Here is a 16,278-nt window from a genome sequence, read left to right as displayed (position 1 = left end):
TTCCTGTCCAAAGGTGCATATGTGTAATTTTACTTGGAAAAACATAAGCTATAAAATCTCAGACAGTTTTATAAACATATCAGGGCATTTTTAAATTAAACATTCGTTCAAGTTGCTTTTAAAGTTGACATTAAAGATAATTAAATCTGAGCCAAAATGACTTACCCAATTTTGTGTTCATTTTTTTCCAGCTTTGAGAAAAAGTTTCTTTGCTGTGTTGGTTGGTTACTTGGTTGCATTTATTACATGATTGCTGAAATGCTGCCCTTCTTGATGTCGTTTCCCATCACTCTCTTTCTCTTCCCAGGTTTTTAAATTTAAAATACCATCTAGTGGGATTCATTATACAGAGCTTGTAATGTTATTAATAATGTCTTCAGATCATATGCCTGATCTTACAATGGTTGTATGTAAACAAAGATATGTGGGTCACTACAGACATTAGGATTAAAAAACACAGGATGCTTTAAGGAGGATGAGAGTGGAGGAAGCAAAGAAGAGAAAATGAAATAGCATCGGGGTGAAATGAACTTTTTGCAAGATTTTAACTTCATCAGATTGTCACCTTTTTTGTAAAAAATGGTAAAGTTGAAAGGAATACACCAAACATTCTTCTAAATAATAAAAACGACTAGGGAGCAGTAGCATGTTTTTAAAATCTATGAATATTCATGGGGGTAGAATTGGAAAACCAAGCTGAGTGGTTGTCCATTTAGGTTAACACTTAGATAGGGTTACAGACCAGGGCTACAAAGTCTGGATAACCAGTAGGTGTCAACAAAGCTTTCTATATCTCTTTGCTACTATCTGGTGGTCTGAAATTTTACTGCCCAGATCTGGTAGCCTGGTTTAAGGCACATCTTGGTATAATGTCGCCAAACTGCTGAGAAATGGGGTGGGGAACTTCATAGTAGAATTCTGAACTTTCCAAGAATCATCAGGATAAAAAAGATCTCTAGACCGCGGCACTAGCCTAGAATATTTTACTGCCAGAGACAGAGGAGAAAATGATTGCTCAGAGTGCTTAAGGCCTGTCAGATAACTTCGTAAGCTCAGCAGAAAATCTCTTCCTTGATAGCATAAAACATTACATGACTGTTTTCTATTATGTTTATGACCCTCAAATCAAGTGCCAAAGTCCATTCAGGGACCTGCCAACTGTCTGTTATCTTGGAAAGCAAGAAAGAAGAAATTTTAAATGTGCTAGCATAAGTTTATAAAGGCTCTGGATTCTTGATGTACTATAAGCAATCAACTCTTGTGTTAAGGCAGGGGTGTCAAACTCACATTGTCACAGTGGCATCACGTGACGTATCGGGATTTCCCCCCCATTTGCTAAACCAAGCATGGGCATGGCCAGTGCATGATACATGGGCTGGAAGTTTAGCCCTGTGTTAAGGCTTGTTCTTCTTCTTCTTCTTCTTCTTTTTTTTTTGTCTGTGGTAAAAATTCTAAGCTAGTTGTGCTGTGTCTTGGAGGCTTCTGTCAAGTCTAGCCAAGAACTGAATTAAGAGCTAAGGGTCTAGAAAGGGTCCTGCCGAGTATTAAGTCTGACAAGTCATTCTGTTCAATAGTAGGGCTGGCAGTGCTGAGATTATTAAGCGAACTTTAGTCACCGTAGAACAAATGGATCCCCAAATACTGAAATTGTTATATGTCTAATTTTCCATCCTTTCTATTTGTTGGGATTTATTTTTCCAGTGCTTTTCTTTGTCCCACACTTTCTGGTATTTAAAAATCTGTTTGTAAAGTAGTCATATTCTTAATGCAAAAGGGAAGCAGCATGGCTTATATATTTTTTTCCTCTTGATTTGTGCCTTTCTCTTGATTTATGGGTCATTCGAGTAATACATAGCAGCCGCCTACATTCATTCTTCTGTTTCTATACACAATAGCCAAGCAGTGAGTGCAGCTTGTCAGTATGGGATAGAGCATCCTGTTCAAAGAAAGTGAATTATAATTGAAAGTCCTGGGATTCTCCGGGGGTGAAAGCAGAGCTGTTTTAAGTATCTGACCCACAGAGTCCCCTATCTTCAATCACTCCAGAGAAAGCCAGGGGTCATGTGGAAAAGGGTATCTGGGGCATTACTTAGAAATCATGCTTCTTCTTTATACTGTCTAAGTTCTTTGCTTGCAGGTTTCTGTGAGATCAAATATGTAGCTTAAGCAGGAAAGCTCAAAGATGAGACCTATTCTCTACAATAAGTTCTGGGACATCACTTCATAGTTTTTCTCACACACACACACACGGACACACACGGACACACACACGCATAGAGACATGCAGACCTAACCTTTCTAGTCTGTTATCTTCTATTTGCACACCTGGAAAGTCAGCTTCTCTAGAATTCCTTGTTGGCTTTATCTCATTTTACTGGACAGGGATCCCCTCCCCCCTTGATTATGATTTTTTTTTAAAATAAGAGAGGAGGAAGGTTTTCTTGGTTAATAGCTGGGTATCACGTCCTAGAAGAAGAGGATAAATAATTATTCTCTGGATGCTAAATATTTGAGTCTTAAGAATGAATAATAATGGGTGACTCACTTGGTAGTTATTTCCAGTAGTTTCTTGTACCTGACTCTGAATATTCATCTTCCCAATATGACTGATATATCTTGTACTGCCTTCTGCATTCCCACCTTGCCTTGGATTTCATCACCATACTGTCTTCTAGAAGAGTTGAAATTACAACCCCCAGGATTTCAGCCATGCTGGCTATAAATCCTGGGAATTTTATTCCCAAAACTCTTAGAGAACACCACACCGAGGAAGACTCTCTTAGTGGGAATCACATAGGAAACAGGTAAATCTTATTTGATTGCCCTGGTTACTGATCTTCCCAGTTCTTTTGACTCAGAGTTGCTTCCTCCCTTGCCCAAATGCAACAGCCTGACCTGCTGTGATCCCTGAAGTTTTTTTGTCTTTAAAGTAGTGAAAGATTGCTTCTAGAAAGAAGTGTGCCAAGGAGTTGAAACAAGCTCCCTCTGCATTCAGTATGTGTATCTTCTTACATTTAATTGGTGCTCTTGCGTACTTCAAAGATAAGCTATTGAGAGGCCTGGCTCTGAAATTGGAATGCTATTAAACTCTTTCTAATCCTTCATTATTTCTGTGATTCATTGATGGCACAATATGCCATTAGTGCAGAATCTAAAATTTACCCACATCAGCAAAGAATCCTATACACTTTGTGAACTTTACATCCTTCAAGAATTTGCCTATTTTCAAGTAAAAATCCCAATAACAAGTACAGTAACTTTTCTAAGAGCTGTCAGCACTTACAGTGCTGAATATAATCTGGAAACATTTCAGTTAGACACTATCATGTCTTATTGTAATGTTTTCAGACTATATTCAGCACTGCAAGTGCTGGACAGCTCTTAGAAAAGTTACAGTACTTGTTATTAGAATTTTTTATAACAGGCAAATTCTTTTTTTTTTTTTTTGCAAAATTTTTTTATTTTTCCATAATAATTCCCACAATTTGACCAGTGTACAATACAATCACTTATCCAACAATCAGTCCTATACTCAAATTATACTCAGTCAGGGCTGCTCGACTGCCAATCCCCCCTTTAATCCTTTCTTCCCTTCTCATCCTTCTTAAACTTCCCCCACCACCTTCTCCTCGCTTTCCTACTTCCCCTCCTCTTTCCCACTTCTCACTACCATCCTTTCTAACCCTCTATCTTCTCCTTCTTCTCCTCCTCCTATCCTTTCTTCTCCTCCTTCTTTCCTCCCTACCCACCTACCTACCTACTTTCTTCCTTCTTTACTCCTCTTTCCTTACCCTTTCCTTCGGGAGTGTTTGCCGAGCAGTCCCGACATTACACCATTCCAACTTGTTTAATTCTACCATTATTCCTGTACAATGGCAACCAATCAATTTATAGTCTTCCCTTCCCGCCTCCTTCCCCGAGACTTCCCAGAACAGAATACAGGGTATTGTAACTAACAAACATAATCTAAAATATAACATAAAACATATTCCATTTCACACCATCACACTATCAATTCCCTTCTTTCTTAAACTAATACATAATAATTCCTAACTTCACTCAAAAACTAATTGATATTTTTTAATCTGATACTTATTTTGAATATAATCAATCCACTTCCTCCATTCCAATATATATTTTTCTTGTGTACAGTCTTTCAAGTAGGCAGAAATTTTTGCCATTTCTGCTAAATTTGATACTTTACTAATCCATTCTCCAATTGTAGGTAAGTCTTCTTTCTTCCAATATTGTGCAATCAATAATCTTGCAGCAGTTATTAAATTCAGAATCAGTTTTGTCTCTATAACAGTGCAATCTGAGATTATTCCTAATAAAAAGAACTGTGGAACAAACTTGATCTTCTTTTTCAAAATGTTCTGCATAATCCACCATATTTTAATCCAAAAGGCTTTAACTTTTTTGCAAGTCCACCATATATGATAATAGGTAGCATCCTCACAATCACATCTCCAACATTTTGCTTTCACATTTGGATACATACATGACAGTTTTTTAGGATCTAAATGCTATCTATAAAACATTTTATGAAAATTTTCTCTTAAATTTTGTGCTTCCGTGAATTTAACATTCCTCACCCAAATTTTTTCCCATGTTTCTAACATTATAGGTTGTTGAAAATTTTGTGCCCATTTTACCATACAATCTTTAACCAACTCCATTTCTGAATCAATTTCAACCAATACATTATATAATCTCTTTATATGCTGTTGACCTTGATCTTTTATTTGTTTTACCAGATTATCATCACTTTGCCTTATACCAATTTTCTGATCTATTTTCCATCTAGATTGCAATTGTCCATACTGGAACCATGTATAATTTCTTCCTTCATCCCTCAATTTCTCCTAGATTCCAACTGTAATTCCCCTTTTTCCATAGTCAAAAGCTCTTTGTAAGTGATAACTTCCATTTTTTGTAATATATTTATATTCTCTATCATATGTCTGGGGATGGTCCATATTGGTATCTTTCCATCTAACTTATATTGATATTTTTTCCAAATCCTCAACAACGCACTTCTGACCATATTATTCTTAAATGTCTTATCAATTTTCTTGTCATATATTACATATCGTGCCATCCATATAACAAACCATAACCTTCTATATTCAAAATCCTTTCCTCTGTTAAATTAATCCAATCAGAAATTAAAGTTAAAACAACTGCATCATAGTACAATTTCAAATTAGGCATTTTAAACCCCTCTTTCCTAACGTCTTGCATTATTTTTAACTTTATCCTCGGTTTTTACCCTTCCATACAAATTTATTAATCCTTTTGCCATTCTTGTAAATTTGCATCTTTCTTCAAAATTGGAATCATTTGAAACAAAAATAAAAATCTAGGCAAAACATTCATTTTATAGCTGCCACTCTTCCCAACAATGATAATTGTAACTTCTTCCATTTCTCCATTTCTTTAATTACTTTTCCCCACAATACCTCATAATTGTTTTATATAATTTTACATTCGATGCTGTAATGTATACTCCTAAGTATTTAACCTTTTAACTACTTCATATCCAGTTATTCTTTCTAATTCTTCCTCTGATGTGTATTCATATTTTTAATTATCATTTTGTCTTCTGTTGATTCACTTTAAACCCAGATACCTTACTATACTGATCAATTGTCTCCATCAAATATACAGCTGAATGTATTGGTTGAGATAAAGAAACAACCAAATCATCTGCAAACGCTCTTAATTTATAATCTTGATTTTTAATTCTAATTCCTTTTATTCGATCTAAACCACGTATCTTACTCAATAATATTTCCAAAGTTAGAATGAATAATAATGGTGACAAGGGACATCCTTGTCTAGTCCCTTTCTCAATCTTGAAAGATTCTGTTAATCCACCATTTACTATTATTTGAGCTGTTTGCTTTTGATATATAGCCTTAATTGCTTGAATAAAATAATCCCCAAATTGCATTTTATCTATTACTTTAAACGAAAACTGCCAATCCAATCTATCAAAAGCTTTTCGGCATCCAAAAAGAGGAATGCTGCTGAAACCTGGCTGTTTCCTTCCAAATATTCAAGTAAATTTACAATTTGTCTCATATTATATCTCATCTGTCTCCCCTTAATAAATCCTGATTGGTCATTATGAATTAATTGATTCATCAGTGGCATCAATCTATTCGCTAGTATCTTAGCAAATATCTTATAATCAGTATTTAAAAGCGATATTGGCCTATAATTCTCTGGTTTAACACCATCTCGATCTTCTTTAGGTATTAATGAAATAAAAGCTGTCCTCCATGAAGGAGGAGCTTCTCCTCCCCTTTGTATTCTGTTAAATAACTCCTTAAGTGGTACAATCATCTCATTTTGTAAATTTTTATAATAAGTAGTTGTCAAGCCATCTGTACCTGGTGCTTTATTCGCTTTAAGCTGCTTAATTGCAAACACTATTTCCTCTGAAGAAATTAATTGATTCAACTCTTCCCTTTGACGTACTGTAATTTCTAAAATACCGTGGTCCTGTAAATATCTATCTATATCTTTATCACTAATCACATCTCTAGAATATAACTTAGTATAATATTCTAAAAAAGCTTTTTTAATCAAATTTTGCTGATATACTTCCTTACCTCTATATTCTATTTTATCAATTATACGTCGTTTCTGTTTCTTTCTTAATAAATATGCTAACCACCTTCCAGGTTTATTAGAATTATTAAACAAATTATGTCTTACATATTGTAAATTAGTTGCCACCTGATCTGCCATTAACATATTAAATTGACCTCTTAATATATTTATTGACTCTTTTGTTTTACTATCTCCTGGATTGCCTACCAATAACTGCTCCTTCCTTTTAATTTCCTCTTCTAGTTCTTTTCGCCTTTTGTGCAGTCTATTTCTATATTTATTATTCATCTCTAATAAAATTCCCCTCATATAAGCTTTACTGGTGTCCCAAACTATCTCTATAGGTGTCCCTTTATCCATGTTCAAAGAAAAAAATTCCTTCATTAGAGTTTTACATTCATTTACATTTTGTTCATATTTAAACAAGTTCTCATTCATCCTCCACGACCTCCTGGCCTCTTTTTCCCGATCTAACTCAATCCATACCGGCTATGATCAGACAAGGTTCTAGAACAAATTTTGTCTTCTTCACTCTGAAAAACAAATCATTAGTAATTAAAATGAAATCAATCCTAGAAAAGATTGATGTCTGTCAGAAAAAATGTAAAATCTCTCTCTTTTCATTGCGTTCTCGCCATACATCTCTCAATTCTAAATCTTCCATCAAATCAAAGAATGCCTTTGGCAGTTTTACACGATTGGAAATATTTCTAAGACTTCTTTTATCTTTCTGGGTATCCATCACTCCATTCCAATCACCCATTAATATATAAGTTTTATAATCCCAAGATGTTATTCTTTTATGTAAAACTTATAAAATTTTTCTTGTTGTTGATTTGGTGCATAAAACTCCTATTAAAAGTATTTTCTCCTTCCAATAAAAGTTCAATAGCAATATATCTTCCTTGATTATCCGCTTCAATTAATGTTGCAGATAAATTACTCTTTATATAAACAACTAGTCCATTCTTCTTTTCTGTAGCAGATGCAACAAAATGTATTCCCAATTTGAATTTATCAAATATTTCTGGTCTAATGTTCTAATATGTGTTTCTTGTAAACATACAATGTCATTTTAAATTGCTTCAAATAATGAAATATCTTTCTTCTCTTTTGTGGTGAGTTTAATCCATTGACATTCCAAGATAAAAGTCTAATTGCCATTATCAGCAATCGAAACTTTTGAAGCACCAGCCGCAAATCATATCTTTCTTTGGGCCTTGCTCCTCCACTGTTTCCGTCTTGGTAATAGCAGATTGAGCCTGTTGAGCCTTTTCTTCTTGTTCCTTGCGTTTGACAGTTGCTCTTGTCATCCTTGGCTCTTTTGGAATCTCTGATCCCATCTTAGACACATCCAACGCTTGTAAACGGTCTTCTTCCATTACTATCACTTCTTTTCTTTAATTTCACCTTCCTTTCTCCTACCATCCGGAGATGGTGGACTTCAGCCTTAAGCACATAAGCATAAAACTCTTGTGCTTTACTGACTGTATTAAGACGATGTGCTTTCCTTCATAGTAAACTATTATACCAATTGGGATGTCCCATCTATACTCAATCTGACGTTTTTAAGTTCGTTCACCAAAAAGCAAACTCCTTCCTACCTCTCAACATTTTGGGGAATTTCCTTTAGTATTAAAATATCTTGGCGGCTGCTTGAATCTTGTCTCCTTTAAAAAGCTTGTAAAATCTCATTTCTCACTGTTCTAGTAGTAAAATAAATAACAATGTCTCTGGGAAGATTTCTTTGTCTTGCTATCCAGGAATTCACACGATAAATTTTATCAATATAAAATGCCACATCTACTGGCCGAACTGCCAAAATCTCTGCAAAGGCCTCCGAAAAAATTTGCTTCAAATTCTCATTTTTACATTCTTTCAGTCCACGGATTCGTAAAGCAAGTTCCATTGCTCTATATTGTACCAAAACAATTTCATCATCAACTTTATCCATTTTACTTTGAACTGCCTCAATCTCATTTTCCAATTTTAAATTAACTTTCTTTATTTCTTCTACTTCCTGCTCCAATAAAATCACATTTGATGCCAGACCCTGTACTGCTGACACCAAACCTTCTTTAACTTCTTTATTTCCAGTCTGAATTTCTAACATCTGTTTTTCATCTCTGACATTTCTTCTGTAATTAATTTAAACTTATCCTCTATCTGGGAAGTTTGCCAATTCATAGCATCGTTAAGAGATTCTTTCATAAATTCTTTCAGGTTATCCTGAAGTGCTTCCAAATTTAGTGATTTTGTATCTGCTGTATGTGCTGGAGAGACTCCCGGTGTTAATGTTCCTGGAGTTTTTGTAGCAGTTGACTTTAATTGTTTTGCTGCCATCTCTTAAAATTTCTCTTTAACTTAATATTACGTATAAACCTTTTAAGTCTTTTTTTTTCCAGTCTCAGTATCTCTTCTCCTTCTCATTACAATGTTTAAAAGAATTTCCAGCTGGCCTCAGCAATAAACAACAGACAGTGAGACTTGTAACACTTTCGTTTTCAACTGTGTAGCTCATTAAAGAACGATCGCCATTTTCACTTTGAAGTCAGATCCAAAACTTAAAAAAAAAATAACAGGGAATTGATTGATTACTTGCTTTTATAATTAGAGCTCTCCTGTTTCTGTTCAGTCCGGTATTATCTTCTTTAAGTTAAAATTGGTCCCGGCTAATATTACGTATAAACCTTTTAAGTCTTTTTTTTTTAAATCAGTCTCAATATCTCGATCTCTTCTCCCTTCTCATTACAATGTTTAAAAAAAATTTCCAGCTGGCCTTCAGCAATAAACAGCAGACAGAGAATTGTAACACTTTCGTTTTCAACTGCGTAGCTCATTAAAGAACGATCGCCATTTTCACTTTGAAGTCAAATCCAAAACTTAAAAAAAAAAATAACAGGGAATTGATTGATTACTTGCTTTTATAATTAGAGCTCTCCTGTTTCTGTTCAGTCCGGTATTATCTTCTTTAAGTTAAAATTGGTCCCGGAAGTTGGTCGCGGCAATTAGGTCTGCCGGAGCAGGAAAAAAGCCTCAGATCTGGAGCACTTTGAAGTTCTGAGGGGGCTTAACCCTTCGAGCCCCCTGGTATCTTCCAGGAGCTCTAGGGAAGCTCTACCTCTGCTTCTTTTTGCTCACCACCGCTTCTTCTCCCGAAGAGGGGGGTTTCCGAACTGCTGGACAGCTGATTGTCGCTGTCTTAGCAGTCCAACATGATCCAGAGGTTGGTGACCAGAAAGATCACCTCCATTGCCAACGGAGCCAACCAGGAAGTCCAACAGGCAAATTCTTGAAGGAAATAAAGTTGTTAGGAAGTTTCCTGAGACAAAATCTTAGTATTGTGAGATTTATGCCAACTTTAAGAAAGATTACACCACCTGGCAGAGAATAAAAATGCACCCTAAGTTTAAAGAAAGAAACAACTTTTACATTTTTTACATCATTAGTTATCAAGATATAACTTGTGAAAATATAGTCCATTATAGTCTATTTTTAGCCATCAAGAATTTGTGAATCAGTTATGAATTTATTTGCTGTGAAAAAGACAATCTGAATTGGACAGTAGTGATATTGGTGCAAAGTGCCAAAGCAACGTAATTTCTTACCTGGCTAGATAATTCTTTCTTTCCGTACTACTTACAGAATGATTCAAGGCAACACAATATGAAGCTTAAACTATTCTTGAGTGAGTACTAAGCATATTGGTTCAGGCTGATTAAAGTTTTGTGTGGGTTCCAGAGGGTCAGAAGTAAACATTTTGAAGATTGTGACATGTGAATTTCCATTAAGGATGAATTAATGGTTTCTAAATTATAGTGAAATTTGGAATAATTCCTTGACAATTTCTTTTAGAGAATAATATCTGAAGCACAAAGGAAATCAAACATCTTAATTAATGTGCTTTCAATGCTGGCTCATTTTGCAAAGCAACTACTTTAATATTGTGTTAATGACATTTCCTCCAGTTGTGTTCATTTGCATGTGCTTTGGCCATCATTTGAATTGATGTTCTGCAGATGTGTTAGATTTCAGCTTCCATCTTCCCTGGACATAATGAAAAAAGGCAATACTAATTGAAATTATTAGAGCTGTATTCCAGCTTATCTGAAAAGTGCAAATTAAGGGAAGCTGATTAAACTGGCCCTGGGAGATAATATGAAGCACTGAATAGATTGCAAGGAAGTGTTTTTCTGAAGAGAGAAAACTTGTTCATAAGCAATAGTGAATTATAAAATGCTTGGCTAATGTTAGGAAGCATATAAGCTGGAAATTCTGTTACAAATACAGTATGCCAAGCACAATAACTATGATGTGGAGTATCTCCTTGGGCAATCAAATGTTCTCAGCCTGTAGACTTTCCTGCTGAGTCAGCATGGCTACTGAGAACTGACTCATTGTAAGCAAAAACTCATTCTTCTTGGCTTTGGTGTATTTATTTATTGCATTTTTTTTGTCTGATTCTTCAGCTCTAATTCCCTAGGTTACTTCTGATAACTGCCTTGACAATTTCAGCAGAGTTCAATAATTTCTGGGTGTGTATAATTATTTAGAAAGCAAACAATATTTTGTTTTTTTTAAAATCAGTTGAGAATTAGTGCAAAAAAATAGGGAGTTTTTTGTCAGTTCCATTTCTGAATATCTAACCTAGTCTTACATAATCCTATTTTTTCCTTTCCCCCACTCCCCAGGAATCTTTTGGATAAAGATACGTTCTCCAAGTCTGACCCATGTACGTAAGTGTTGCATGAACTTTCACTTTTCTTCAAGATGAGTTTTGGTTACAATATTTGGGCTGCGTTCATAAAATTTCTTGTCCCCAATTTATGAATCTGTCAAGTTCTGTATTGCAAATGTATGCAAATTACAATCTTAGGGCATAATAAAATCCAAATTCAATACTTTAATTTAATTAAAATTAATGTAATTTAAATCTGGGAAGCATAATACATAATTATAATTACTGGGATTTGCTAATCTCAGATTGTACACAGAATTAAAAATTCCTGGTGTAAAATAAACAATATTTACTACTTTAAAATGTCTTATTGGCTTTGAACTTTCATTCTTACATCTTTATAATCTGAACGACCTCATGCTCTCACATATTTATACAAAATAACCATACTGGTCAAGAAATCCAAGTTAGTAAACACAGAGAAATGTATTAAATGTGTTGATGTTTTCAGTTTTCACTATCAGGTGACTTGCTTTGAATGTATAAAATGAGCATAGACAGAGTGAGTTCTTCCTTTGTATTAAACAGAAACAGCTCTGAAAATTCATGCCTACATAGCAATTATTAGGCCCAGCATACGTTATACTGTATATATAAAATTCTTTTCCTGTTATATATTTCTAATACATTTGAAAACCTGAATTAATAGTTTATTATCTCTGATAATAAACTATTATCTAAACTAAATAATAAATAAATATTAATAGTTTATTATTTCTTCGGCTTGAACAATTACATTGCCTATACACTTCAGTTATGTGCTGTCCAGTGTATTTTATTTTATTTTAGTTCTCTATAACACTTTCTCCCAGTAGAATGGAGATAATGGTGCATTGATTGCAAATATATGTTAACTAACTCTCCTAGACTGATTCTTATATATACAAAACAGCACCATCTCTATGCATGATGTCGGGAAATAACTGGTTTTGGAGAAGCTCAACCTAAACCACTTTGAGTGCCAGAATAAACAGAAAGCCAGCGAATAATATTAGGTATATGGGAGAAGTTGGCAGAAATGCCAAAATAAGTTAGATTTTTTAAAAATTGTATCTCCTAATAGTGGAAAGGGAGATGACTCATAGAACCTGGTTCTATGCCATACAAGGGGTGAGGAACCCTTGTATGGCTTGTGGACTTCAACTCCCAGAATTCCTGACCCAGCCATGCTGGTTCAGAAATTCTGGGAGTTGAAGTCCACAAGTCATAAAGGGGCCATAGTTCCCCACTTCTGCAGTAAAGATTAGCCAAACTTTGTGGTCTTAGAATGTACAGTAATTAGTATAGTGGGATAATATGGAGTAGCTTAGAAAAGATGTGGAAGTTGTTATGACATTCTGGATTTCTGAACAGTAGCACTTTGCACTGTAGCATGTCATTGCAGATTCAACTTGTGACGTTCTAACTAGTTCCTTTGATTAGCACTGAGGTTACAACTAGTATGTATAGATCCTTAGGCAGATAAAAGACATGATCACAGAAACTGGTGGGGGGGAAAAAGCTTAGTGGGACATCATTTGCTGTCTGGCAGCTTCTCTTCATTAAAATCTATTTAATCATTTTTACATTTTTTGCTATGCTTTAGTAATGGGGAGCAATTGAAAGTGAGCCAAATACATTATTGAAATACATTACTGGGTAATTTAAAAGTCTTGTTTGGTTTTCTGTGCTAAATCATGAAGGAGTTACAGCTACAGGAGCTATGATTTTGCATTTAGCATAGTACCTAGTAGAGTAGACTTTGACAGAGGTAGCCACAAGGAGATCAGATGATGAAAACAGCATCACTGTGTCCCAATTCAAATTGTGGTTTTTTTAATGCATGTTATGTACAATCTTGTGATATTGCTTTTTTATCTTGCTTTTATTATTTGTATAAATAACTTGAGGCATGCCTAATATTCTTTGTCCTCCTATTTTTCCTCATAAAAACAACCCTGTGAAGGGAATTGGGCTAAGAGAGAATGAGTGGTCCAAAGTCACCCAGCTGTCTTTGCTGCCTAAATTGGGACTAGAACTCACAGTTTCCTGTGTCTAGGCTCATGCCTTAACCACTAGACCACACTGGGTCTCTTGTCTCTTTTGTCATTTTGATGAATACATTTGATTCGGCCTTGATTTATAGAAGGAAGTATCCACCTCTCAGTAGAAGAAAAGAGGGTAGTTTCTGAGCACCCCTCCTGTGGCTCTTTCTCTACTTTATAACCCAGCTGCTTCATTGCTACTTATACAGAAGGGGAAGCATGGAAAAAGATTGTATTGTAGGGAGGGTCCAAGCCAAGAAGCATGGCAGAGGTTTCGTTTCTCTTTATGGACAGTAAAATAAGGCCAGAACCCAAAGGCTTTTGGTTTAGTTATTCCTTTTATTTATATTCTATTTTTATTCTAGGAACTCAGGAATAAACTCTAGGAATAAACATGAATCTTCTCCCCTCTATTTTGTATCATCTTCACAAAAAATAGGTTAAGCTAAAAAGTCGTCACAAAAATATATAGTTTAAACTGAGAGAAAACAGTGAATCCCAAATCATCTACTGAGATGTGTGGTTGTTTTTTTTTTAGGAACTGGGGATCAAATCTAAATTTCCCATGTTTGTTTATTAAACTTCTATGCTACCCATCTTGCCAAGACAAGTCTAGTTTGATTTAACAGAGTAAACCCAGTGAATCTAATGAATCTGGATGGAATTAAGCTGCAGTGTTTTGTGTTCTTTCTGACAAGAATTCTAGTGACACTAATTTTAGTATAGAACTAGGCTTAGCGTGCGGTAGTTTGCAGTTGAATGTGATATAACTTCTGATTCCAAAACAATGTCTCTTTTTCCTCATGTAAGCTAAGGCAAATGACTCTTGTGCTACTCCATTATGTAGGAAGACAATAGCAATCAGTCATACTCATGAAATTGATGTTATTCAGATTATTGGAGCTGAGATGTAAAAGTAACTGATCCACTCTTTTGAGATGATGGAGCAGAATTGTTAGGATGCTGAATTGAAATACTTGCTTAGGCAGTTTCTGTCAGTCGGTTTACCTCATAAGACTATTGTGAAGATCGAACACAAATAAACAAAAACATATGATGGATGTTTAAGATGTCACACAGTTCAGAATGTGCTTCTTAAATGTGATTTGCATCTAAGACCTGATCAAATCACAAGTTCTAGCATTTGTTGCAGCTAGCTTCCATTTCAGTTTTCCATTATAACCTAAACCTCAAATCCTCCCCATTCTTGCCTTTTTGAGTTTGCAGGAAAATGCTTTTCATTAATAGCAACATGGAAAAAGTTTAGACACTATTTTTGTGTACATACCCTGTTTTCCCCCAAAATAAGACATCAACTGATAATAATTCCAATCGGGCTTTTAAGTGCATGGCAATAAGGCCAAGCGCTTATTTTAGGGTTCAAAAAAATATAAGACAGGGTCTTACTTTCAGGGAAACACGGTAGCAATAAACAATATTTTAAAAGGGAAAAAATGGGACAGAAAAAGAAATAATGCACCATAGCTTTACAATTTTCAGGAATCCAGTCCTCCCATCCTCCCTTCAACTTCATCAGTGGAGGATCAAGCTTCAGTAATTTTGTTTCGCTTTTGGTCTTGCAGAAACTTGTGAAGTTAGCCCAATACAGTCTGTGCTGTGTGGCACTAAAGCAAAATTCTTTTCTCTGTGTCGGTGGCTTAGTTAACTTGTGGTGTTTTTTTTCCCTTTACAGTATGTGTGCTGTATACTCAGGGCATAGAGACCAAGCAGTGGAGAGAGGTATGTAACTTGTGTGTTAATGGAAAATTTTGTGTCTCAGAAAAGTAACTCTCCAGCAGATCATATCTCCTGGATTTCATTCTGCTCTACTGCCTCTTATTATAATTCTTGCAAGTCACATTCTTACCTTGTGCCTTGGTGGTGTGTGTATGTGTGTGTATGTGTGCACGCGCGCTTGCTTGCTTCTTTATCATCTGAAAATCAGACTAGGCTAAAGGCATTTGATGAAAATTCGTTGATTAAAAATGGCTGAGATGCCTCATCTGTTGTGGCACTGCTGAAGCAGGGGTGAAATGCTCCCGGTTTGGACATGATCGCCTGATCCGGTAGCGATGGCGGTGGATGGTTCAGAGAACTGGTAGCAAAAATCCTTGCCCCCCTCTGCCCCAGTTGAGCAGAAAATGGTTTTAAAAGGTTCTGGCTACCAGGCAACTCAGCTGGGATCGCCAGAGGAGCCTTTTAAAAGCTTTTTTTTTTTTACAACCTCTTCGGCCGAAAAAATGCTTTTAAAAGTTAAAAAAAAGCATCTGATGATCACGCGGCTCAGCTAGGATTGTCAGAACCCTTTAAAAGCATTTTTTCCTCTGGCGATCCCAACTGATTTGCCTGATCATCACATGTGTTTAAAAGCATTTTTTTAACAACCTCTTTCGGCCGAAAGAGGTTGTAAAAGAGGTTTTTCTACTTCTTCGGTAAAAAAAATGCTTTTAAAAGTAAAAAAAAAAAGTTGGCCACACCCACCCAGTCACATTACCCCACCACCACCAAGCCATGCCCACAGAGCCGGTAGTAACAAATTTTACATTTCACCCCTACGCTGAAGGGTGTGAAAGCTTCACTCAAAAAGCTTCTGAGTATGTGTCCATTGGATTGCTTTTACATTCCTTTGTGCTAGCATAGCACAATATGGCAGTTTTTCTCAATCTTGGCTATTTGAAGACGTCTGGGCTTTATCTCTGGGAATTGAAGTTTAGACGTCTTCAAATGACCACGGTTGAGAAACACTGCACTATGGTATTAATGTAGCTAGCATAAAACTGCATAGGCTGATGGAAATTCATCCAATTGATGTGAAAGAGAATATGGCTAGAATTGAAAATACGATGCAGAAAGGACAGAAGTTAAGGCCAAAGTGAGACATGAGAACAATAACTC

General features: G+C 35.5%; 1 protein-coding gene across 3 annotated transcripts in view; it reads left to right on the top strand.

Moving 5' to 3' along the window:
• The window catches only part of LOC131195627 (copine-5), a 173,915-nt gene that overhangs the window by 30,097 nt on the left and 127,540 nt on the right, over positions 1 to 16,278 (top strand). For all 3 annotated transcript variants that reach the window (XR_009154499.1, XM_058177701.1, XM_058177704.1), the window contains exons 2-3: positions 11,313 to 11,353; positions 15,077 to 15,123. Coding sequence is in view for 2 of the 3 variants with exons in the window: in XM_058177701.1 (XP_058033684.1) it covers positions 11,313 to 11,353; positions 15,077 to 15,123 (88 nt within the window). In the remaining variant the exon portion in view is untranslated. The remainder of the gene's footprint in view (positions 1 to 11,312; positions 11,354 to 15,076; positions 15,124 to 16,278) is intronic.

The sequence above is a fragment of the Ahaetulla prasina genome, chromosome 3 (genome assembly GCF_028640845.1).
Source record: "Ahaetulla prasina isolate Xishuangbanna chromosome 3, ASM2864084v1, whole genome shotgun sequence".
Lineage (NCBI taxonomy): Eukaryota > Metazoa > Chordata > Lepidosauria > Squamata > Colubridae > Ahaetulla > Ahaetulla prasina.
The sequence above is the reverse complement of the archived record's forward strand: the minus strand, read 5'-3'. Positions and strand labels throughout refer to the sequence as shown.